Consider the following 26949-nt stretch of genomic DNA (forward strand, 5'->3'; position numbering starts at 1 on the left):
CCTTTCTTTCATCCGGTTCTCCTTTATGCGTTTCCAGGGCCTAATTCCTGCGCTACATTTTAAGAACTAAAATAACGGCCACTACGGCAGTGACGCTGCATCCAGATACACATTAGGCTACGTTAAATAAAGCAAGCTTGCTCATCAACACACCACCGAAACACGTGAGGTCACTGTATGAGTATAGTGATTGTGTTCTTCTTCTTTTCGTGCGGATGGCTTGTTATCGCGAGGAACTCTGAATCTCAAGAGGTGAAGTGAAGCGAGAGCGTTTTTTTCACCGTCGACGCTGATAGCGTGGCTTAGAAAGGGGGATGTCTGCAGGCTCTTAATAGAAAATAGATGCTATATGTGACATTACTGCGTGTGTGTGTGTGTAGATCTAGCCCGGTTTCTGTCGCGTGGACGGCGCTGCTCGTCTCACATCTGGAGCCCCTGGAATCCCGTTTTCAGCACCTGGACAGCTCCCGGCAGTGAACCTCTTCTTCTTCTTCTTCTTACCGGGCACATGGAGTCCCTGGTGTGATTGTGGGGGAAGCCCTACACGCACATCATGCCCCCCTCCCAACATGTCTTGCTGATTCAGTGACAGCCGCCGTCGTCTCCGCTGAAGAATGCTGCTTTCGGTCCGGAGGAGGTGTTTTCGTCGTGCGCTGTCTTCCGCGAGGCGATACGGGTGCTTGGCCAACGCACATTTAAGGGGAATCGCAGCCTACACACAGCAAGAGTCGAGCTTCTCTCACACTGATCACCATCATCATCATCATCATCATCGTCGTCGCGGAGAAGGGAGATATTACCAGCATCACTGCGAGGGCGAAGGAGTCACGACCACACTTAATACAATGTAGAACACTCCATGCGAGGTTAGTGTGTCTTTTGTGCTTCGTGTTCAGTCAGTGTTGGTTTTAAAGCACGCTGGGTTATAGTTGATGCATGTGTGTTGCCTTTGGACAATTATTAGACTGTTTGGCCTCTAAGCACAGTGAGGAAATATTACAGCACCATAACTGTTAATGTAGTAGGTGGGAAATGATTAAAAATACATTTTGATGAGGGGAAATGTAGAACGCCTGGACAGAGATGGCCACAGTGCTTGTTTTTGTCAAATGGAATAGTACAAATTGCTGTGTTTGTGGACAGCCACCTCCGCTGATGATTCCCTTACTGCAGACTGAATTATAGTAATAAGTGGCAGCTCGAGATGCTGATTGGGAAGTTAAATCTGATACTGTGATTTACTCATGTCCAGAAATACTTTGCTCTTCTGTAAATTACATCCGAAAAAATCTTTGATGCCACTTGCCTTCTGTTCTCCTTGCAGAAAGTTTCGTGTTTTGGCTGTTTTGGACAGATTTATTTAGTATTATGCAAAAGGTCAAATGTTTTCGGTGCTGCAGTGAAACAGTGCCACTCTCAGCCCTTGGATGACCTGTGTTGATTTATCCTGAGTAGCATTTAATCTGCTGTGCTTCACTACATTACTCTGCTGTGAATGCTGACTCCTCACCTCTCCATGTATGAAGGTTTTCACTGTGGCTCACACGCTACTGCAAATCCATGAAACATTGTGTAAATCACAAAGGTGTGAAAAATGATGCAAATATATTGGCATGCAATCACACATCTATTGTTAACAGCTGATTACAGTGTTACTTTTACTTTGCATTACTGAGAACCAGCTTGTTTTTTGTTGTAATAATGGACGTTACGTATTAAGCAGTTACGCTTTTCAGATTTCCCTGTCTGCTCGTGTCATGTCTGCTCCTTGGAGCAGCTGGATTGGGCTTTCACTGAACGGACCTGAACATCAATGGCTCTCTATCCTGTCGCACAAAGAGTTAGCATGCTGCTATACTTGCTATGCAAGAGGTGTGATGTTCTTCAGTCCCTGATTCACGGAGCGGAGCGTATATTGGAGGAGATTTAAAATCCATTACAGTTTAGTGCTCCCCAGGAAAATAGTTGAACAGAGCTAAAGCTGAAGTTAGGACAGGGTGCCTTCAGGAAAAGCATAAGCATTGATACTTCATTGGTTATTGTGCATGCATCTGTGTTATACTGCATAACTATGTATTCATTTCATGATTTCTTTATTAAATGTTTATCCTTGACCTTGGAAACCGCGGGAGGCAAAAAAAGCTGCTCTGAAGCTCCTAATTATATCTCACAATCTTCCTCAGCAGATGGAGTTCGCCCATGATTTGCTTCATGTTTTACATTGTTTGTAGTAATCACCCTGTTCTTACATATTTTCTATAGGTGTGGTATGAGCCAGGTCTCTGCAGCGGTGAAATCGCATTTCACACGTGGGGTCATTTAGTGTGGACGTCTATTTGCAGCAGCAAGACCTCAACATGAGCAACCCCCAGTGAGTATGACACCCGCCAGAGCCGCGTTTGAAACCGTGTCTGAGAGAGTGTGAAATCTAAAATCTCTATTTATGAACACGCAGTCTTATGCAAAGGGCATCTCAGCGTGGAAGGATAGCAGGATGGGACCTGCATATTCTCATGAAACCTGAAGCAAATGGCTTCAGCGGAAAAAGCGGAGCCTCTCCCAGCGTCCAGAGTGAGAGGCTGGCCGATCATCTCCAGTCTCCGCTGGCATCGCCCGGCATTCAAGAGGGATGGTCCCTTGTCATCTTCTCTTATGAATAATTACTCTGTGTGTGGTCCCTCCAGACAGCCTCTGCATTCTGATGACAGCCACGGTTGGGGCTAAGAGAAGGGAAAATAGGGAGAAGGGGGAAAGGAGTGGAGTGGAGTGGAGTGGAGTGGAGTGGAGTGGAGTGGAGTGGAGTGGAGTGGAGTGGAGTGGAGTAGGTGGAGGTGGAGGTGGAGTGGAGTGAAGGGTGAATGCAAAATGGGTTCAGTCAGCTGCATCTTTTGGTTAAAGGAACAGGATGCTGCTTCCAACGCGCTCTGTCCGGGCCTCAAAACAACAGATTAGTGCATTGATAACCAGTTAATATAGAGAATGTGTTGACTGCTTGGCAGTACAATGGCATGATTTAATGCGGCTGAATGCGGTGACTCTCTGTGGCAGATGGGAAAGTCTCATGCACAGAGAGGTCTTTGGAGTGATTTTCACCCCTGATCTCTTGACTTGATGCTGCTGTAAATCCCCTTTTTTCTCTCTCCTTCTCTCCCTCTCTCTCTCCCTCTCTCTGAAGCCCTGTAGCATCTCTGCTGTAGAAACAGTGGGAGGCGGGATGGAGAAATTAATAGATGCTCAAACACAACAAATTAAAAGAGGTTTATCTTGCATTTTTTTACATCACTGTAGTTTACATAACACTATTTTTTTAAAAACTGTATGCAAAGAAAGATGAGGTATTGCTCTTCCTGTTTGTCCTTTATGGAGCTGTTTGTAAAAAGACAACACAGCAAAAAGCACACCCCGAAGAGCCAGGCAGTCTTGAAAGGGGTCAGATTCACTGTAAATAACCTTGATGTCATGTGATCTGTTGTCCCGCTGTTCTTAATTTCCCTCCACAATGAAGGCCCCTCGAAAATCACTAGAATAAAGTCAAATAAAATGCTTTGGATGTTAATTTCACTCTAATCATTTTTTTTGTGCCTCTTAGAGTCTTAAAATATTTAGGCTAAAATGTGTCATGGTGTTAAAATGTATTGAGTGAAAGTTTCTGTTGTTTTTAAATGGTCTTTTTAATAGTCTTTTTCAAAAGACAGATTCCCATAGTATAACATAGTTTAAAGAACATAGTTTGAAGAATAAGTCAATACGACAATATTCGATATATTTTTATTATTTTAAACAAATCCCGTAAAATTACCCAAGCACACACTTATTTGCTACGACAAACACATATTCTCCAACACACATTCTCTCTGTAGCTAAAACCTGATAAGACTGTAAACTATTGTTATTCCCATGCCATAGGCCTCCATTGTTTTCCAAAAACTATGAAAAACACATTAATGAGGCACGCTGTTTCTCAGGAGGAGATGTTTCTCCATCATGATGAACCTGCATGGCACTGTAGTTTATTTTGAGACATTACATGTGTGTTAATCCTAGGCTAAAAATAGTCCCCAACAAATGCATCATTCCTGCTGTCTGATTGTCCTTTGAGGAAAACAATGGTGCCATGCTGTTTTAGGAAATGACGTTGCCTCTTTTTTAATTCAATCTGTACTTGTGAACTTTTGTTTAGACTGACATTTTCAGTGGGAATTGATGAACTTGGGGCTAGTATTTAAAACCCTTTTTATAGGATTTTTTTGGACAATAAGAAAAATATTAAATAATGAATAATAATACTCTTACTTAGTATATAATACTCATAGTGTTACTTTGTGTCAATATCCAACATTACTTGAATGCTGCTGTTGGGATGTCGGCAGATCTTAGTATTTCAGGCTTTACTTTCCCTGCCTGTTAATTGAGATTATACAAACATAAAACAACAGATGAAACATTTTCTCTATTACAGTAACAGTATAAAGAAAACTCCAATGACCAACAAAACACATTCACTCGTCATTGATGCAGTGGAAGTGTGAACTGCTGTAATTTCCCCGTGGACTTTGAAGTAGCAGGCATTGCCTAAAAGATCTGATCTTACAACTGTAGCATTGTGTCAGGCGCTTGTGTCAGGGCTGCTGCTGCGGCTGGGAAGTCTGGACGGCGCCCATAGAAGTGATTTGGCCCATTGGTTCCCGCTTTCCTGATCATATCAGGGCCAGTGAATCGCTGTGCACCAAGTAGTAGCCAAGTGTCGGTCTATACAAACTCATTGGGTAAGAAAGAGTGTCTGGGATGTTGACAGCTGGCCAGAAATACCGTGGAAGTGAGCACTTAGAATGACAATGATACTGATGCCCTCTGCAAACCACCCGTTCATGCTGAGAAGGCACTTTTTACTGAAGCGAGAGGAGCAGAGAATTTATTGCTCAATAGGCGATTTAAGATATAAAGCGACAGGCATCAATCTCATCCCTTATCACCTTGATAGAATAGCTATACTGCTTGTTGTTGCTGTCCTGTGTTGGAAAGCATCACATTAGAATAAACACAAGCTGCTGCAATGTGTAGTTTGACTCTATTCACAGTTACTTATCCAAATAAAGTTGTATAGCTGCCACAGTGCTGAAGGTTGAATGGCTGTGTGTAGGACATGACGGCCACAGTTTTACAGCAATTGTAGGGAATTTAAACGAGAGACCACTCCCACTCGCCACAGCTGCCTTTTACTCCAAAAGACTATTATCTGGAAATACAATCCAGAGAAACGTTAGGAGCAGATGCCAGTCATCTCAAAAGGATGAATGAAAATTTAAAAAAAACTTGAACACATTCATGAGGCATTTAAAATGTCCTTAATCATAAAAATACAAAACCCGATTCAATGAACCCTGGTTTTAATCTTAACTTTACATATTACTATGAACAGACACTTTTTCGACTAACATTTCCAGCCACAGCTACGGGCCTGGAAGTTAACATAATACCTCCTGATGTATCTTAATTCCTCCTTTGAACCTCCTTTGTCTGCGCTGATGTTAGCGTTCAGAGTAAAGAAATATAATATAGTTGTACTTTCCGGGATGTTCAGCAGTATTGAACTTAAGTGGTATTTGAGCACCTTTCTCACAGACGGCTGCAGAAATATGAGGCTAGAATAGGTTGATTTAAGTGAGGTTAATTTAAACTCCAGATCTATGGAACCACTGAGTGATAATGATAATATCCCCATTGCAAATGTCCAATTAAAAATAAAAACGCTCTTGTATGTTTTTTTTAAAGAAAAATGTTACTGGGGTGTCTCTCTGCATGGAGGGTGTTATGCATTTTTTATTTGAGCCTTTTGAGCTTCATGATGAGCCGTAGCTCTTATTCTGTATGGGTGTGAGATTCCCCCTCAAGCCATGCATGCTCTAAGTTAACCTTTTTGCTTCCTGTTGGCGCTGCTAATGTCACGAGCCTCCGAAAAGATCCCAGCCTAATTTAGCATGCTCCTGGCTGTCCTTGCCTGTTGAAAGGGGCAGGCTGGTCAGATGTGAAGCCTCCACTCCTTCCCCAGGATGGCAACCAGCCACGCCACTGGACTCTGCACACAATGGCTCCTGGCCCATTCTGTGATGGTCTGGAAATGTGATTTTGATGCACTGAACAGTTTGTGTCCGTCATGACGGATTAGCGACCGTGTGTCAGAGGTGCCAAGTCCACAGATGACCCTGGGGTGTTTTGTGGCGAGCATGTAAATATATGGCCATTTGACCCTCAAGCTAAACAACACATCCAGAAGGATACGCATAGCAAAAAGAGGAAGTGCATTTAATGTAGTGAGGACACAAGAATAAGAGTGTGTGTTTCATCGCCCTATGGGGCCATTTTAAGTTGATATAGTTCAAGTGATTCTTGTTTTTTTGTGAGAATAACACAATAACCTTTCAAGAGAGTGTATTAAAGCATTATTAGTCAATAAATAAGGAAAAATACCTATTTTCCTTTCCAGGCCTGTCCACATTAACATTTCACAGGAAGGTGGGTCTGCTCAGTGATCTTTACTAACTGTCTCCTCCCACTCAGTTTCACCTCCAGCCCAGAGGTTGTAGAATTCACCAAGCCAGTGGTCTTTGTTCCCTCTGTATTGTAATCAATGCCTTCCTCCACTGTTAAGCACTAAAGTTATTGATGTCACCACACTGGCTGCACCGGGAAAGCTGCCAAGTGGTTTGAGACTCCTCTTCCAGGGTGACTTCTCCTTGTCCGCTATTGGCTGAGCTTGAAACATCATAGCCCTCATTACGCATTCAAGTTTCAGGACCTCAATGGCAGATAAAATGACACGTTATCTGGTTCTGTTGAATATAAGGAACCACATGGAGAAAATACAGTGGAGGAGATATCAAGATGAAAAAAGGCTGAAACAAAAGAAAATTTGAGCACTCCAGTGTCCTTTATCCCATTTGAAGAACAATTTGGTCGGAGGATGCTGCTGCTAGTTTTGCATGTTATGACAGGTTTTTACCTTGATTTCAAGCAGCCATTAGTTTCCATTAATGTAATTGTTTTGTTTAGAAACTTAGGTGAACCATCAGTGAAAATAGTCATGGTATTAGTTATTATTTTATCTGGAAATAATGACCTGATCATTAAGTCTGTTACAGAAATCAAAATGCTGTAGAATAAATGTTGTAAAAAGAGTGTCAAATTCTGAAATATGTGTAGAATGTTAATTTCCATATTTATGTGGCTTGAGACTTCACTTCATACTCTGCAATTAGAAATGTAGATCAGCTTGTTATGCCTTTCCCAGGTAAATGTGTCCTTGTTGAAGGTGCCAGAAAACACTGCAAACAAGGAATTTCACACTATGTTTGTGTTTTCATTCATCACAATTAATCATAGTAGTCCCAGTAGCTATTATCACACTCTGCTACCTGGAGCATTCTCCAAACAGGTGCACTGGCTAATTCAAATAAACAGCACACTGCAGTACAACCTTGCACTTCCCTTTTCTTTGCTGAAGGTGTGTGTGTGTGTGTGTGTGTGTATGTATGTATGTATGTGTGTGTGTGTGTGTGTGTGTGTGTGTGTGTGTGTACCATAGGGCTCATCCCAAGGCCAGAGCCTCAGAGCTGGAGGTGATCTCCCAGCAGGTGGAGGAGGACAACCAGTGCGGGGCCCCTGGCCAGCTGGCCAGCTTCGCCTACAGAGACTTGCCTGTGGACATATCCCTCGCTGGATCGCAGCTCATCTCGAACCCAGATGAAGAGGACAACAGAGACGGGTACGTCCCACAAATCCACTCCAATGCCCTCCTTCACCTTCTGTTGTTGCTTGATAGTTTGACCAGTCAGTAAAACAATCTGCGGGGCTTGGTTAGCCTAAACAGCAACGTGAGTCGGGTCGTGTAGAAACAGAGGGACTGTAATAAAGGAATGTGAAGCTCGTAAAAATGAACACTCTCATTGTTTGAAGCATATCAAACATCATACATTATGACCACGCTGGAAATAAAATGAGTCGCATGATTATCAATGAAATCGTTCTCAAATTAATTTATATCCTAAAAATCCAAAAATGTAATTACATATTGATTGATGTTCCTGATGTTGGCCATCAGAGTTAAGAAGATACTAGAAATATGGTCTTGGGGATGTTGCTGGAAAGTGCTACATCCATAATTAAGGCAGATCGCAATTGCTACAATCTATAATCTACCCTGCCAGAGAAAAGCTCTGCCATCACTCTTTCATTGCTCGTTATTGCTCATGGTAATTACACCTGGCGTATTTAATCACCCCTCATTTTATATTAGAGTTCAGGAATCGAGGATATTTGGCAATGAATTTATTAGTGTCACCATGTTAAATGGACAATGTCTACTCTGATGTGTTCATTTCAGCTCAATGACACAGTAATGTCTCACTGTCAGACAAGCTTCTGTTCATAATGTTGATTTCTGGCAGAAAACAAAGTGTGTTGTTAGCACCGTAGCTTTCCTGAAATGTCAGAGCCCTGTGGTGGTGCTGTTTCCGTTCACGAGGCCTGCTTGTCCAGGGTTTGTGTCGTTTTATTATCGCCATGCTGCAGGCTCAGTACTCTCAGGATAGGACACAGCCCTGTTAGAGCACCCCTGTAGCAAGTGTCCATGGCTCTCCACTCAGGAAGCGTGACTCACAACCCTTTGGCATGCTGTGATGCTGGCATCCATGCAGAGAAAGCCGTCAAACAGCATAAGCTTAATTAGAGCAATTGCCATTTCGCCATCCAAGCCCCGGTGTGTCAGCTGACCGTGTCCGGCTGGACTTTGCCTGGTCTGGCCCGGTCCGAGCCGATGACTCTGTGGGACTGAGGGCAGGGACAGATGGGTCCTGTCCCAAACACCCACTCTCTCATAGTACTTCATAGCTTTCTCACTTCGTCTTGCTCACAAAAAGGGCAGAAAGTGTGCACGTAGCAAAGCCACAGCAGAGGGCAGGATCTGGCATCCCATCCAAATTATCGTCACAGTGGGCATTCTCACACAGCACCATATGACACCCTTGTCACATGGAAGTTGGCATCATGCAGTGTCAAGACATGTCTCTGAGGGATTTATCAAGTCAACAATGAGAATGTTTGTTTATCACGAAAAGTAAGTCATCATTCATTCTTATCAGAGAAACGAGTCTAGGAAGCAGACTCGTGAAAACAAAGTGGAATCTGAATGTTGCGGTGTGCTCGATGAGGTTTTTAGATTAGAATTCACGATGTTCAGGTCACAGGCATTCCACGACATACCTTTCCTCACAGTTTCATACAAACGTTCGTATTTGTAAGCGCTCTTGGAAAAAGCAGAATCTGGCTGCCTTTGTGCCTCATGTGTTTAACATCAGAGGAATGAGACAAAGGCCCTAATGACAATGACCTGACTGATTTACTTTGCTCTGTAAACTATTTTCCTCTTGTTTATTTGAATGTGTCATCACAGAGACTCCTCTGCATACTGCAGGCTAATTTTAGCACTTTTGTCAGTTATTGTGTACAAGAAGGTATAACCACTCTATTTTGTTGCAGTGACTTTGTGCATTGACTTCGGTGATTAGCAGAAATCACATCTAATTCAATTCAATTCAGTTTATTTGTATAGCCCATTTCCGCAAATTACAAATTTGTCTCAGAGTGCTTTACAATCTGTACACATAGACATCCCTGTCACAAAACCTCACATCGGATCAGGAAAAACTCCCAAACAACCCTTCACGGGGAAAAAAGGGAAGAAACCTTCAGGAGAGCAAGAGAGGAGGATCCCTCTCCAGGATGGACAGGTGCAATAGATGTAATGTGTACAGAAGAAATCATTACACACAAATTAAAACACAGTAACAACACAATCAATGAATATGACAGAGTGTATGAATAGTTGGTAGTCGGCATATTTCACGATCCAGATCTCGATGATCCATCAGGCAGATAGGATCTATGACGTCTCATAGGGTCCGATGACGCTATGAGACGTGAAATCAAAAGGACTCCAGGTGAACCTGATTCAGCCCTCACTATAAGCTCTGTCAAAGAGGAGAGTCTTAAGTTACCTCTTAAATGAGGTGACTTGAGACTGTCTGCCTCCCGGACTGAAGGTGGAAGCTGGTTCCATAAAAGAGGATCTTCATAACTGAAGGCTCTGGACATCTCAAGCTATAATGACTAACATTCCTGAGGTCGTAGATGTATGAGCCGGTGAGCACTGATTTCAGTTTGATCATTAATATGATGAGTGTTTAGTTTGTAAAGTTTGTATTGACCTCTGGTCAGTGCTTTGGTTTGAATCTGGACAGGGTGAAAGGAAAAGCTTAACGCTAATATGCAGGAATAAGTTAGAGATCACTCTGAAATCTTTGCCTTGCTTTTATATTGTTACACACGGTTGTGAAAAAAAAGAGCTGAAGAATACACACCAGCATAGCAGCTCCTCGTGGCTCTTTATCAGGAAATGTGGGCGATCGTGGAGGAGGTGGATGTTCTTGCGGTCTACAAGGGGCACACGCAGTCCTTGCCGATTCTGTGCACTCGTGAGCTGGATAGAAATATTAATAGATTTTGGCAGTACCATCTTCTCCAGAACTTGCTGTAAAGTCCAATATTAGGAGGGTGTTCACATTCACTTTTGGTCACTTAAGTGTCTCATTTGTATCATTTAAAAGATCTCTCTTTTTAAATTATCTATTCATTTTTTTGCAAACTATAGAATATCAGCTTTTTAAGTGGATTTTCATGATTTGCCATGTTGCTGTATAGATTAAACTGTAGCAGCCGAACCAACATAATATACCTGATAGACATGTGTCATTAGTGACAATAGCTGTTTGTGTGTATGCAAAGCATACACATTTTTTAATTATTTCCAATTTGGAAGAAACATAATGGAGTCAGTTGAATCTGTTGTTTTAATCAGTTATTTTCAATTGACAAAAATAGTTTGGGATCATGTCACCAATACCTGACTTCTATGGCTACTAGGGCTGCTGGGTGGTTTGGTGGCTAGCACCGCAAGAGGGGGCTTGGGTTCGATTCCCACAGTCCAAAGACATGCAGCTCAGGTTAACTGAATGTGGGCGTGAATGATATTCTGTCTCTAGACATCAGCCATGCGATAGTCTGGCAATCTGTCCAGGGTCTACCCTGACAATATCAGCTGGGATCGGCTGATATTGATGCACTCCACCCCGCAAATCCTGAACAGGAAAAGTGGTTAAAGATAATGGATGGAACCCCCTTCTATATTAACTTCAGAATATGTTGTGGGACACAACATGCTCACAGGATTTGAATATTGATGAATACATTTATTTATTTATTTTATTGTATACACTGCACTTGTAAAAGCAATGACATTTTACTAGTCTGAACAAAGTAGTAAGATGCTGTGGTTATATTTAATTCCGCCATTTTCTTGATTACATCTCCCTGCCTGGCCCCAGTCACGAGACCCTGTGCTTCACATCCTGCGGTTGTCGTGTGTTATTATCTCCAGATCAGCCTACTGCCCACAGCAGCAGCAGCATATGCTGTTGATCTCAGGGGCCGAGCTGAAAGGTGTGAGCCACTGCTGTAATGACAGATGGTTCATATGGGTCAACCCGCCGCTTTGAACTGGCAAAGAGGCGAGGTGGAGGAGATAAAGAGAAGGATGGAGGAAGGAAGGCCCTCCTCCACACTTTCATTCACAAAGCTGCCGGCTGCAGATCAGAAGGAAATAGATTCATTTGACGAGTGTCATATCTGTTCATGTGCAGTGTCTGGTGAAATGTTGGATATTAGATCAGCTGAAGTGACTATATAACTCAACAATACTCAGAATTCCCTGATTAAATATAGTCATATAGTCACTAAAATGCATTAATAAAGCAGTCAATATACACATAATCCCACCCGGGTGGACAATACTCAAGATTTAAGTCTAATGGAATAGCAAATCTAGACTGTAGAATATAGCACCGACAGACCTTTGTCAGAATCTAGTATGAATCTTGGCAGCAGCAATATTTCATGGGGCTTTGAAACCACAGCTATACTACCTGTTCTGTGTTGATGGATGTCCGAAAAAAGAACAGGCTTTTCTTCCCCCCAACCCCCCGACTCTATTTCAAACCCAAAGAAGAACAGTCCTCTCCATCAAATTGGTTCTCTTGCCTGGCACCATGTGCGACACAATAGATGACATTTGATTGCAGGGTTTGAGGGTTTGTTAATATTCACAGACATGCAAAGTATGAGATTGCTTTTTAGGCTGAGAGCGAGAGAGATCAAGTGTCCTGGTGAAAACCCATTTATCAGGGACAGCTTGTCTGCTGCTCTGCACATGGAGCCCCATCCATCTCCATTTGCTTAGTATCTGTGGCCCATTTCTTTGGCAAAGACAAGCTCAGAGTTTCCTCTGCTAGGTTGTTCCTTGGAGTTGGATGTAAGGAGCACAAAGAAAAACATGTGCCTATTACTCACAGGGAATGCTAAAGCCTAAAGTTTGTGTAGTGGCATATGTAATCGATTAAGCCTTTTCATTTGATTTGTTAATTTATAGCTAAAGGGTTTTCTAATTCCCCAGGCGTGAGACTGTTTGAGATTAATAGCGATGAGTCGTGGAAGTCAAATGTTCAATTGATTACCTATGATTCACTTTGTTCAGCATATTTATTGCTTAGCTGGTTTTCCTCTCTCTGGGCTTCTTTGCCTCTTCAGGCTGTGGTAACACAGATGATTCAGCAGTGGTTGCATGAAAGGATTTAGCCAGTTGTTATGCTGGCATATGTCTTAAGAAATCCAGGCAGATGCTTTTTCAAGAAACGGAAGCTCTTGAGTGAGAAAAATGCATTTATCAGGGATTAAAAGAAATACCTTTTTTCAAATGTATGAAATAAGTTCAGGAACAAGTCTAATGTTGAGTTTGAATAGCCTGAATGAGATGAGGTCCTCCTACCTCGGCTGTTCAATAGCCTGCAGGCGCACAGTTGTGCTCCATTTTCTCTGCTCAAGCCTGCTGAGTTCAGCAGATTGGTGTGAATTGGTAGACGTTTGGACTGGAGGAACCACAGGACTATATTATCAGTACAGAAAGAAAGTCATTGACAGGAGACAGAAAACTTGAGTCAAATAGTACATTTTTAAATGCTGCCTGCGTATCTGACATGGTCCCTTATAACTTCATAAAGGATGTATTCAGTTTAGAAGCACGTCCCCATTGTTGTTCTTTGCAACCAGTCAGAGAAAGATCATAGTTTATCAATATAATCTATCAAATGAACAGAAGTAATTTTTACATTATAGGTTATTATTTTTGAAGGCCTAACTTGCAGGTTGGAGTCCCACAATAAATACGAAGGCTCACAAGATGATAACGATTTAAGCATGATATATATATATGTAGAATATTTTATACTTTCAACTATTCAAGCTTCCAATAAATCTTAAAATACATCAATGTGATTAATGTGTTGAGCATGAAGCGTCACATATAGCCGCTGCTTTATTCTCACGGTGTATGTACTAAATAGGATGTAACTACTTTATTGAAGTGACCCATTTGATAAAAGAAATCCCCCCAAAAATCATTGACATCTTTTTTACCAAAAGTCAGGGGCTTGAATAAATGAAAAGCCACAAGGCACAGCGAGAAAAGTCTTGTCCATGTCAAGATTTATTTTTGAGAGTCGACGCACGATTAATCATTTTGGAAGCAAATATAATTGCGTGAGGGCTGCCACAGGTCTGTACCCTAAAGTGCTGGAATTTTACACAAATAAAATGTGCTCTATTGAAAATGTGCAATCAAGAGTTGCAATGAATTATTTAGAGGTGTTGCACAGCAGTGTCGTTCAGAGCGACACTATTTTAGGCTTTCCTTTGCAAACATTCAGAGGGACAGGTTGGTTTTTGCAGCTGTACATCGCATGTGTGTTTCGTGTGTGTGTGTGTGTGTGTGTGTGTGTGCGTGTGTGTGAGTGTGAGTGAGCGTTTCAATCAATAAGCTCCAACGAGTTGATAGAGTCTTTGAGACTCATTACTTCTGAATGAATTTTTCCCCTTTGCAGCCTTTCCGTTTTCTCTCACTCAATCTCTTAACTCTCAAACACACAAACAAAGCACCACCTCTCTGATTTAATTTCCATTTAACTAGTACCTAATGAGTTTACATTGTGTTTGATTGTGTCTCAATTACAGGAGACAGAGTAATGAAAGAGGCACCTTGTGATCGGCGCCCCGCCACCTCAGTGAGAGTTACTGAGCTGGGGCTGAAGCCAAAGCTCTGTCCTGTCTGTGTGAATGGCCCCAACAGAGCGACCGGACACTTCCCCCTGTGCCAGTCACTCTGCCTGACGTCTGTCAGCTCTGTCGAGGCTGGCCTTTCGGCTGCAAGAGCCGCTGCAGCCGGCGTCATGTACAGCATGCCTTCACTTTCATCTGAGGCCGCTATTGATCGGTCTCATGATCTAATCCCCTCGCGGTCGAGACCACTTCGATCTTCCCTCAAGCTGCTGGCCTGCTGGATGTCTTTATGAACCTGTCCACACCGTACATCTCTCATTTCCTCCACACATTGCTCTTAACAGTGCGCGGGTGTGCAAGTGGGCGTGCAAGTGTGCGTGAATGCAATGTTTGCCTGTGTACACACATATTTGTGCATTACCCTAACGGTTTTGCCTATGCCGTGACCCTGGGAGAGTGAGGTGATATCCGTCCTTGACTTGCTCCGCCGCTGGAGCAGCCTCGCATCTTCATAAATACTTCAGAAGGTCCTCAGCATTCAAGGTTTAAAGTGATTTTCCGAAAATTAAGTTTCTGAGCTTGGAGTAATCCATCACTGCCATTTACTCTGCTTCCAGACCGGGTTTTTCTTTACAGGTTTATTAAATTAATACCTTTTCTGCCTGGCTTGTGGAAGCGGTCTGAATGAATTATTCCACACAGAATGAGTTGAATAATGTGTTTCAGTCCTGAAGGTAAGTGAAGTGTCTCTTGGAGTGTGTGCTGCTCATTCTGTCTTCCAAATAGTGGTCCATAAATGTGCGATGACTGTGCATTAGGCGTATCATTAGGTAAATGTTTCTTATTCTTGGCTCTCCTCCTCTGGAAGATGGGGTTTGACATTGTTCCTTGGGACCAAACCGGTGCTGGTGAAGGTCTCCACGGTATCTGCTAATGATACCATTACCCTCCACCACCTCTTAGTCGCCACAGGTGTTGAGCCCTTAACCCTTGTGTTGCCTTCGGGTCATTTTGACCCGAATCAATATTACACCCTCCCCCCGCCTTAGGATTAATTTGACCCCATTCAATGTTTAATGTCGGTGTTCTTTCGGTAGTCAACAAACAAACATAAAGTGCCTCACACTTAAACTTGGAAAACAATATTAATTCGAATAATTTTCTGGAGGTTTTAATTGCTGGCGTCAAATTGAACCCAAAGGGTAAAATATGTTAGTAAATATAAAGGTAACAGGAGGGTGAAACATTGAATCGGGTCAAAATGACCCAAAGGCAGGGGGAGGGTGTAATATTGATTCGGGTCAAAATGACCCTAAGGCAACACAAGGGTTAATCTGTTGGCATTGGCTGGTACTGAGGGTTGCTGCAGAGGGCTGAGTGCACCGGTTATGGGAGAGCATTGAGAAAATGTGGCCGAGCTCCAGTCTCTCTGCTGACCTTGGTGAAGGATGGAGAAGATTTGTAGCTGTGCTCTCATCTTCATTGCAATTGTTAACTTTTATTATATTTTGGTCTTATTTTTAGAGTTTTGGCCATGATTCCTGTTCACCAAAGTAATAAGAGGGCTCAAAATGTCAAAGTTAACCCCTCATAGTACAGAGTACAAGTCCAGTCGTCAGTAACTGATTTTATAGTGAACAATTTAGGTAATCATCTTATTGTCAACTTGTTGTGTTCTTTTTGACATACAAGTGATATGAGTCAACAGTCGATAGAATAATTGTCTACAATTCTTTTAATGATAAATTCATGTAAAATTTCAAGCACAAATACCAAACACCTTTTATTTGTTGATACTTTTCATTAAAACATAATAAAGACAACACATTTAGGTTTTAGACTAAACCAGACATCTGAACATGTCATTTTTGGGTTCAGGAAATTGCAACAACCATTTTTGCTATTTTCTGATCAATTAATTGAGAAAAATATCTCAGTGGTCGCAGCCCTATACTTCCAAATATATTTAACTAACTTGGAGTTTGCTCATATCTGACGACTCGTATTTAATGCCCGTTTGGACCTCTTTTCAAACAATGTTGCCGCATCTCAGCAACTAACTTAGTGGGTGCAGAACTTCTTTAAGTTTGGCCATTTTCCTATTGGTAATACTAACCAATAAGATGATCGCAGAAAACAGGACAAATAAGACTGAAGTTAATAAACTGGAATTATCCTTTAACTCAATCTGCATCTTTCTCTGTTCTTGATTTCTCATTCTTCCTTCTCCAACTCCCCGTCCTTCCTCCCTCGCTCTCTTTCCAGTTCACTTTTGGATGAATCCCAATGCCTTTGAACCAGCTGCACCCTGCGTCCTCTCTGTGTTTGCCTTCTTCATATTGAACTGAACCAAGGGGAGAGGAGAATACATTGCATCCTCTTTTGTCCTCTGACACATTGCTAGTAGCTTTCCTCCTAGGTCACAACAGATAGCTGCTTTTTTTTCAAGGAAACATTCTACCTTTCCCAGTGTTGCCTCTGTGAAAGCACACACACACACACACACGCACACACCTTTCTGTTTCTGCGTCTGGTTAACTAAGCGTACATCTGAATAGCGTGTGCGTGGAACACAGGGTTGTGACCCTGTGTGCCTCATGGAAATGTGTCATTATGTATTGATCATACATATCCAGGAGTCTCAGTTACTCAGTTTCTGATTGGTGGAACTTGAAGGGGAGAGTCGGCAGGGATTTAAGGCCGGTCCGACACACACATCTTCAGAATCAATGTACCTGGACAAGGAGCCAGCACATGGGGGACACCAGGACACTTCAAACTAATGGAAAATAGATAGCAATGTGGAGGAAGGTGTATAGAGCAGTCGCTGAGGTTCAGGAGTTAGGAGTGATGGTCTCTCAACAGCCAGCCAGGTGCAACTTTACCCTCCAGATGGTGCATGTGTAGCCCCACTGTCATGCCAGGAGAGTTGCATCATGCGGTCAGACAGACAGCCAGCTACTCAGTCATCCAGAGCTACAACAAGAGTAGAGCCAGTGAGCTAACTACCAGTCGCACAGATGGGCATTCAGCTACCTGGGCAGTCTTCCCCCAGATACCTGTATAGTCACACACTGATGCAGCAGGAAGTGGAATTAAACACAGGAGACTCTTATCTAGCCTCAACCACACTTTATTATAAGGTTATAGATGCGTAACAATCTGATTTGTGATGCCTCAACAAATCTAGAGACTATAAGACCACTGTCAGGTATAGCCTCCTCTATAGATGATCTGATATTCCAACTATTAAATATATTAGAACTATACACACAGGAGCATGTTCAGATAGGAAGAAAAACTATTTGATGTTCAAATTTTGATTATAAGAGACGTCATGTAATCCGTTTCCAAAAATAGGCAAACAAAAACTAATGTCTGTCACAGTAAGTGGACTACACTGCTTGGTGGTGTGCAAAAGGAGAGCTTAACCGGGAAGTGGAGGGTTGCAGGACAGGTTAGAATAAACGGTTGTATTTATTAAGACTAATATATCATCTCAGTGCCAGCAGAAGAGAGAGTGAATTCATTTTAGCATGCACGCTCTAAATTTGAATGCAGAATAGTGCCCTCTGTTGAGAAATATTTAGAAGAACATTGACTGATAGAAAACAAACCAAAGTCAAGGTTGGATACGCTTCCTGATTTGTGTATCTTGATGCTTGATCTTGTGTTTTATTGATTTTACCTTGCAATGCCGCCTGTCACATCGACACTGTACCAGTATTACATTTTGAAATAACACCGCAACAAGACCCACCATTTATCTTTGCACACACAGCTCCTCTAACCACATGCCCCCCCACCTCCTTCTCCCCCTGGTCAGGGCGAACTGGCTGAAGCCGTGCTGCGGGCGGAGGGCGGCGCTGTGGCAGGTCTGTCTGCTGTCGGTGGGCTTCAACTGTTTCCTGGTGGCCTGCGTCATTCTGGTGGTGGTGCTGCTAACGCTGGAGCTGCTCATTGACATCAAGCTGTTGCAGTGTGAGTGGTAGAAAACAAGCCCCCCGAGATGATCTATATAATGAGAAAGTGGTTTCGGGGACAGTATATTGTTGAAGTAGCTTGTTACACTTGTGTACAGTCCTGGTTTGCAATAGAATTTTGGAAGAGGGAGAAAAAGGGGACTACTCAGCACAATTGTTTATTAATAGGCTACTAAGAAAAGAGCTGAAATTCTAATGTAATTTTATCGGTTCATAAAGCGTGCAACAAAAAGGTGAAGGTATTTCTTTAATTGTGTATAGGCACCATTTATCTGCACCTGGCAATATGACGCAGGTAACAGCTAGCACCAATATCTCTAAACAAGCAGCACACAGACACCTGCCTTTTCTGAGAAGACAGCAAATAATAAACGTGTGTGTGTGTGTGTGTGTGTGTGTGTGTGTGTGTGTGTGTGTGTGTGTGTGTGTGTGTGTGTGTGTGTGTGTGTGTGTGTGTGTGTGTGTGTGTGAGGAAAATGACCATAGAACACAGATTGATGGACACAGAACATGTATGTGAGCGTGTGCAAAAGGTCTACGTTTAACTGCATAATGAGTTTGTGTCACTGTCTGATGATCTATGTGGGGCCAGAGGCTCTGATCAATCATGTCCTGGGAAATATAATTAGTATTCCACGGTTAACACCAGTCGTCAAGTTGTGAAAATACCACTCTGACACATGTCACCCCAGTATTGCCTTCATTTACATGGAGACATCCTCATTTATTAAAAGTGGAAGGTTAGGGGTCATACTTGTTGCTCCCGCAGTATCCAAATGCATGTTCCCCTGGGACTGACTGACATGCGCAAGACAAAGGAAAAGTGAGACAAATTTGTTCAGAGAGATTAGGGGGGAAATAAATCCAGCTATACAGAGTTGAGTGGTGCATGAATGTGAGGAGGACTTGAGGAAGATAAATGCACTCATAGACAGATCACTGAACACAGCAAACGCAGACAGATGGGGGGAGAAGTAAAGCGTGAAGAGAAATGCCTCCGCTGACAGCCGAGTGCTGTTTCAGGCTGTTCACAATTAGGTTGATGAATAGACGCGAAGATACCGACACATGCATGTACAGTATGTTTTGAATTGCTGTGTGCCTCTGTCTGTGTATTTATGTATGTGTGTGTGCATGAATGTGCTCATTTCTTCCACTTGACTGCACCCTGTCAGTGCTACGCAGTGGGGAAAAGCTGTTAGAAACAACAACAACAAACAAAAAATACATCTTTCACCACCTAATGTCACTGGCCTTAAAAAATAACCAGTTATTCTGTTTTATTCCTCCAGTTAATAACGCATTCCAGTTTGCCAGCATCATCCACTGGATCAGCCTGGCTGTTCTCTGTGTGTTCTTCGCTGAGGTGAGTCTCTATCGTCCCCAACACAAACACAGTCTCACTTACGGCTGATGCAGCGGCCTGTCGATTAATGCTGTGTTGTGCAGTATGTGGGGCCAGGAAGGTACGCGGACAAATACTCATTAGAATACTAACAACACCATGAAGCGCCTTGTGTCCTCTGTCACAGCTTGATTAGATTTTGATTGGTTGAGGTGGACTTGTGTACGACTCTATTAAAAGTGTACTCAAGGGAAGTGACTCGAAAATCACATCAGTATTCTGAAAAAAACCCATATAACTACTGTTGTTAATGCTGGCACAGTTGGTCCCTCGTGGCTTGTTCGATTGATACGCCGCACAAACACTTTAAAATGCAGATGGAGCTTTTTCTGTTTTAAATCATTTCTAGGCCTCAAGTGGCCTGTATTGATTTCCATTTTTCTTCTCCAGCCAGCCACATTTATCTTAGCTCTCTACACTTGACCGCCTCGCTGCTAACCTGTGTGTAGATGGAGTTGTACATATCAATAAAAGCAGCCATGTGATGCATTGAAGGAGTAGAATCCAGAAATCGGTGCAACCTTGAATTTCTGAAATGAGGAAGGAGAGGAGGAACAGTGACAGAGGGAGAGTTGTTTGCTCTCTGCAGCCCCTGCTGCGTCAGCGGAAGCAGCTAAATGCAGTGCCTCTAATTGTTTGGATGAAATCCTATCGCGCTGCGTGTGATATGCATGAATATGATGTCATTGATTAATTACCAGTGGAGGGATGAAAGAAGTCGTAATCGCAATTGAAAATGCCTCTTCCTGGGACTGTCAGATTAATTATTGGGAGTTACTACCCAGTGGGCTCAGCCTACATCATCCAGTCTCCCTCTGTTTAGCTGCCATTGTTTTCTTCCATCTCACCCTGTGTGTAACCGGCTCTTTGTCTCCATCTCTGTCCCAGACGGTGTTCAGGATCGTGGTGTTGGGGATATGGGATTACATAGAGAACAAAGTAGAGGTAAGCTCCCATGGGTGCCATTAGTCCTGTTACTCTGGGCTCTTTTCACTGCAGTGTCATTCCCTCAATGTCATACCACTGTGGAAGCAACAGACATAATAACAGCAGCTGTGTGTGTGTGTGTGTGTGTGTGTGTGTGTGTGTGTGTGTGTGTGTGTGTGTGTGTATGTATGCGTGTGTGTGTGTGTGTGCGTGTCCTCTCAGGTGTTTGATGGAGCTGTCATCGTCCTCTCTCTGGCCCCCATGGTGGCCTCCACAGTGGCCAACGGCCCCAGCAGCCCCTGGGATGCTATCGGTCTCATCATCACACTGCGAATCTGGAGGGTCAAGAGGATCATTGATGGTGAGGCTGGGAGTGGCCGATGTCCTTTGTGTCCTGTCCTCTACTGTCAGGTCACAGAGATAGATACTGCAGAGGGCTTCCTGCGGTAGCGGCTACATTCAATATTGAGTTGGTTTTTTTTGCTCAATTATTTGTCCGTCTTTTTTCTTTATCCTTCACCAGGTCGTACATCCTCCGTCGTAACGGACCCGTGGTTCGAAGCTGAAAGAATAGCTGTCACATGCAAAATATTTTGATCATATAGGTGCAAGCAGAGTATTTTATTTATGAGGACAAATGCTTTTTTTTAACTGTGTTGCTCCCCCTTGTGGTTTTTAAATATAGTACAGTACATGTTCAAAGAGATGATACATTGTGGTCGGCACAATGCAATAAAACAGCCACACATTAATGCTTGAAAGTTCCCAAGCATTAACTGAAGTCTCTCAATGGTCGTATTGTTTGCAGCATCCATTGTGCTGTTGTATTGTCCCCATTGTGTACAGTATGTTAGTCAAAGTCCTTTGTCATGAGCTGATGAATGTGGCAGAAATATTTAGAAAAGTTGTGCTCAATAATACTTAATCTGCAAGATAAACTTTTGGAGGGGGAATGAATGAATTAAGTCAATTTAAGGTTCATTTGAAATTAAGATTGATAGACACAAGATGAACTATTTATGTTGAAGGAAAACTGACTATCATATATTGTTTTAGCCTATGTGCTGCAGGTGAAGGTGGAGATGGAGCTTGAGCTCCACCAGTATGAGAAGGCCAAGGCGGTGAGGGATGAACAGCTGGACCGTCTCACCCAGATCTGCCAGGAGCAGGCAGTATGTCCTCTTCTCTTTCTCATCGATATTTGACCTTGCAGCAGAGATGGGAACCCCAGCCACACTTAAGTCCCACACACAGTGACTTTCCCCTCAAAGAATTGAGACTTGACATGGATTTTCAACTTGGACTCGTCAGCATCTCTGGATTTGAGATGCTCGAGGGATGTGTTAAGATTAAGATACAGTCAATTATAACTTGTCATTCGTTGGAGACTCCCTGTAAATATACAATAAGCTTGTCCTCTAATCCCGTTATTGAAAAATAGGTTACGTAAATAATAATGCTTAATAATAAACAATATAGTATTATTAATTTGAATGACATTAGTCTATATCCGTTTTTAGTACTTAACTTATAAGAAATTTGTATTGTATTTTTGTATTTTTGATTATTTTATTTAAACTTTAAAGTGATCATTTATCAAGAAACTAATTAATACTGACACCATATGCAATGGTAGGAGTGGTGGTAATATAATACATGCTTTGAATTCCTTAGATATGGCTATGAAATGTTCCAAGAGGACCAGACGGTATCCAGCAGACGGCATTACCTTCTTTACAACCACAAGAGGCTTGAGAACACTCATGTGTGCATCTCTGCCTTCATTTCTACAATCTATAGCTGCATCTAATCAGCAGAGGGCAGCAAAGCACTATGCAAGAAACACAAAAGTACTTAAAACAGCATCCTATTTTATTACTAGATAATACATTTACAGAAGCCTCGTCGGTATCGGATAGCCAGCACTTTGCATTATCTCAAAGCAATCTATTGGCTACTTCACAATTTAATAATGAAAGTTATAATATTGTTAGTAAGTATTATATTATTATATTAGTGAGCTGAGGAAATACTTTGACTCTCTAGGTGTGACTGCAAGTGGATCCATTGAGTGCTCTGTATTTCCTGCCCAGAGGAGGAGAACTACTGTAACTCAAGTGTTATGCTGCAAATGTTAGAAGGTTGGAAATGTGCACTTTGGCATAAGATCACTGCAATGTACGTGTAAAGTTGAACTGTAAGCGAGCAATATAACAACATATTACAGCAAATAAAATGCTTGGACAATGGTAGATGGGATATTAGTGAGTAGAATATACCGTTCTATATGTTGTTACTTTGAGGATTTTATCACAGTCATCTGAATTGTTCTTCTTTCATTTCAGTTTGAAAACAGGCAGCTGAGGGCCCACCTGGCCCAGCAGGACCTAGATCTGGTAGCAGAGCGTGAGGCAGCCATGCAGATCCACCACATGTGGGGTAAACAGAGCAACAGTTTCCATGAGGTGGATGGACTGGCCTCTGGGGCCTCAGAGCATCACGGGCCAGCTAAAGCTAGAGAGCCTCGGAGAGCCGCAGGTAACATCTGGAATACCAACTTCCCTGTATTACAGGCTATCAAAGACCTCTCTGCACCATGAGGGAGGTCCGAGCTGCGCTTTCTGTGCCACGTCATGTCCACACAGAGTGGACACACCCCTCAGTTTATTGAGCCTTTCAAGATGAAGAGGGGCCGCAATGGGAGAGAAGTTGGCTCATGCTGGAAGGTTAAATAAAAACAAAAGAAGAAAAGTGAACAATATATATATATTGTTATTATCCTGGTATATCACGACAACCCTAGTCATTGTATGGTAATCAAAAGGTTGTACTATAGTATGTCATTACACATCATAGTAAAATATGGAACAAAAAGTAATAGTACAGCATGTCATAAAAAGAAATGCAATTTGCAAAGTAACTCATTATAATTAATACAATAGTAGGTCACAAAAAAGTCAGTATAGTGGGCCATACAATGTCAAGAAACAGTCGAGTTATAAAAATATCTGTTTTGTATATTACATTACCAGTACATTGCAACACCCCGAATGTACATTTATGATATATTTCCCAATCATGAAAATACACATCCATTTTATCAAATTACTCATTATAATCCATATTTTCAAGGCACTCACTGCAGAGCATGCAATTGAAGTACTCCTAACATACAAAGATGCAGGTTTACATTCTTACAGTGTTTTTGGAAGATTAAAAAAAAGAAATCCTCATCAGAAAAAACACAATACTAATAATGCTTCAAAGGCATGTAACATATAATAAATAAATAATAATAATAATATCTTGTTTCAGTAGAGCTTTATGGTTATTGAAAGAAAACTAAATTAGCACAACATATCCCCGTAAGAACCAGACACCTCTACAAATAGCAAACAGACCCTTGCCTGAAGCTCCATCCTGGGCTGGAGGACGGTGGATTAATAGTCTGTGTCGTTTTGTCAAAAGCATTCGTCTCACTACATTAAATTCTGGTGCCACACCCAGATGGACTATAAACTGTGTGTACACTGACAGGTCATAACTTACAGGACTTCAAGCAGCAAAGCGCTGTCAGTGCCGGTGATACCAGACCTCAAAACACTGAGGCTTTTGCTTTATCAAATCATAAATCAAAGTGTGACCTGCCGTAGATCCGAGCCACGGTGTTTCAAGTCAGACGTCCTTTTAACTGGGGCTGCGCTTCATACACATGCACTCATGTGGTATTGATCACCTGGAGATGGTCCCTGTCACTGTTAAGAGTAAACAATGTGGCAATATGTGAAACAATAGGATGTAAGCCATTAACCAGCCCTGTGGGACCTTCGCCAGCACTTAAAGGAAACACATGGAATGATTTAGGATCTGGGACCACATCCACGTTCAGTGTTTCTCATTAATACTGAAGCATTTCATTTTTGTACTGATTAGTTATCTTAGGTTATATATCAAGTAAAAATTGAAACGTTTTCTCATTTTACCTTTTGTATTATGGGGCGTTCTAATCTTTGTGACTGAACACAATAATAATGTTGTGTTTTAGACTGTTGGTTGGACAAAACAAGCAATTTTATTCAAAATAATCAGCTGCAGGCCAATATTCAGTAGCATGAGCTTTCTAGATAACAATTTACCTGTAGTCCCCCTATTTAGCAATTGTAAGCAGTATACAAACATGTTATACATTGTTTATAAAACATTATGAATGTAAATGTAAGCGGATTTACACTCAGAACACTTTTATGTGTCAGTAATTATACAAGACATGTTTTTTATTGTGCAGTTTATTATATATATTATTCATTATCTGTTTACACAGATATAGTTGTGTATTAACACATCTGCTTACAACTAAAGTATAGAGTGTTATAAACAATTCATTCCGTACATACTAAAATAAAGGGCTTATAGTAATGTCGCCCCTTTCGTTTGTCTAACTAGAACCAACATGAATAGATTCTAAATAATTTTAAAAAGCTGCTCATTGAACTTTGAAATGAACTCTAGATTCAGTTTCCTTCTGAGACAAATAACATCGAGTGTCCATTTTTAATCCTGTTCAGATCGCCACGGCCACGACGACATGAACAACTACATCAGCCAGTACTACAGTGAGCCGAGCAGCGGTGAGCGGCCACGCGACCCTGCTTCACTCTGTTCCACAGGCCGTGTATCACCCCAATGTGTCAAGGCCCTGTGCTTTATGTCCTTGTAGATATGGGGATCCCAGACCCGGCACGAGTCATCACCACCGCAGACATCGATGTGCACCTGCCCAACAACCCCAGCCAGCTTCCCCTCTTTGGTGAGTGCGGACGCTGTGTCGTCCAGCCGCTTGCAGCGCACCGTCAGCTCCGTCAGCGAAGCCTCCACCACCACAGCGTCCCGCAGCAGCTTCAGCATCCGGCAGCACAGCATCAGCAGCCACACGATGGGCTCCACCACGGACTGCAGCTCGACGGTGCGCGAGGCCTCCACCTCCACAGACTACAGCGACCAGCGCTGCTACCCGCCGCCGTACAGCAGCCCCCTGGCCCTGGGCACTCAGCCGCGCGGCAGTCCCAGCGCTGTGATGCAGGAGCTGCTCTCCACTTTGTCTGAGAACACCTGTCTCACCCAGAAGGGCCTAGACCCTGTTAACCTGAAGCCACCCAGCCCAGCGGGTTCCACCGAAAGCAGCCCTGAGCTGGAGCACAGGGTGAACATCTACAACAAGAGGAACCAGGAGAGCAGAGTGGGGCTGCACTCCAAGCCGCTCATCCACCTGCAGGGCAAAGAGCCTCTTCTAGAGGAGAAGTACAGGCTGATGGAGCCAGTAGACATCCCAGTCAACAGTCTGTCAGAGACATAAGACTCCGCCCCCGACACGTGGACGACGCAGGACTCGCTCTGCAGGTCAACGGCAAAAATGAATGCGAGACGAAACTCTTGGGAGTCGCTGGCACATGAACGATGTCCGTCATCCTCTTTGTGCTGTTGGGACTGAGAGGGTGAACTTGCCAGAGCAGCACAATAACAAAGGGCATGACGACTGGAGAAGGCTAATTGGTTATCAGGCCCCACTTATCAGGAATTGACACTCACAAAAATTGACACTGACAAAAAACATTGAGTTTTATGAAAAATTAACCAAAAGAAACCAGCAACAGGGCTCGAGCACTGAACTTGTCAGAAAACCGGTTTTGCAGAAGAAAAAGAAATCTATGTTAAGTTAAGGTTTGACTTCTAGGAAGTGAGGCTCGTGAGGGGCTGGGATGGGCTGTTCCTTTGATACACTTTGTAGGAGTTGCAGTCGATGAACAGAGGGCCACAAACTGTGAATCAAACTTTCCATTCGCTACAAGGCATGGACATATATGTGCAGGTGTATCTGCTGTTTTTAGAGTCAGTTTAGTCTCTAAATTCTCAAAGAACAGTCCGTTGATGGGACTGCTGCAGGGTACATTGGATCGGTCCAACTTATTTCTAATCTTTGTCTTTCTATATTAGCAATGTTAACATTTGTATCCTAACTCCATCAGTAGAACGAGTGTGGCAGGCTGAATGACTCAAGAGATGCAGTGTTTTTATCCAGGTGCCATGACTGAACTCCAACAGACCCACCTGTCAGTGATTTTGAAAACTAAAGTATGTCCCACATGTACCAAATTAATTGAAAGCTCCCTTTACATGATGGATCATTCAGGTATTTATGATTTTTGATGATGTGTGGAAGCTGTGTAAATATTTCAGAATGGGTTTATCACAGCCAAATATAGTGAGGGACTTGAAGTGACGCTACACTAATGTCAAAAAGAAAAATATAGCATGAACCTTCAAGATTTGCCTCTTATTGAAACCCAACTCTGTTTGTTGTACCGTTAACAGACATTTTCTATCTTGACCGTGGAAAGAGGGCGTTGCTAAATGAAT

The 26949-nt window shown here is 42.6% G+C and overlaps 1 protein-coding gene across 1 annotated transcript; it reads left to right on the forward strand.

The window, feature by feature from the left end:
- Nucleotides 1-354: 354 nt before the first annotated feature.
- Nucleotides 355-26919, forward strand: tmem266 (transmembrane protein 266). The gene is given in 12 exon segments (XM_056417326.1): nucleotides 355-866; nucleotides 2263-2371; nucleotides 7583-7762; nucleotides 18047-18201; nucleotides 19496-19569; nucleotides 20497-20553; nucleotides 20758-20896; nucleotides 21592-21707; nucleotides 22881-23073; nucleotides 25101-25163; nucleotides 25253-25334; nucleotides 25336-26919. Coding segments are annotated over 11 exon segments (1626 nt in total). The 5' UTR covers nucleotides 355-866; nucleotides 2263-2357; the 3' UTR covers nucleotides 25889-26919.
- Nucleotides 26920-26949: the final 30 nt, after the last annotated feature.

The sequence above is a fragment of the Pseudoliparis swirei genome, chromosome 6 (genome assembly GCF_029220125.1).
Source record: "Pseudoliparis swirei isolate HS2019 ecotype Mariana Trench chromosome 6, NWPU_hadal_v1, whole genome shotgun sequence".
Taxonomy (NCBI): Eukaryota; Metazoa; Chordata; class Actinopteri; order Perciformes; family Liparidae; genus Pseudoliparis; species Pseudoliparis swirei.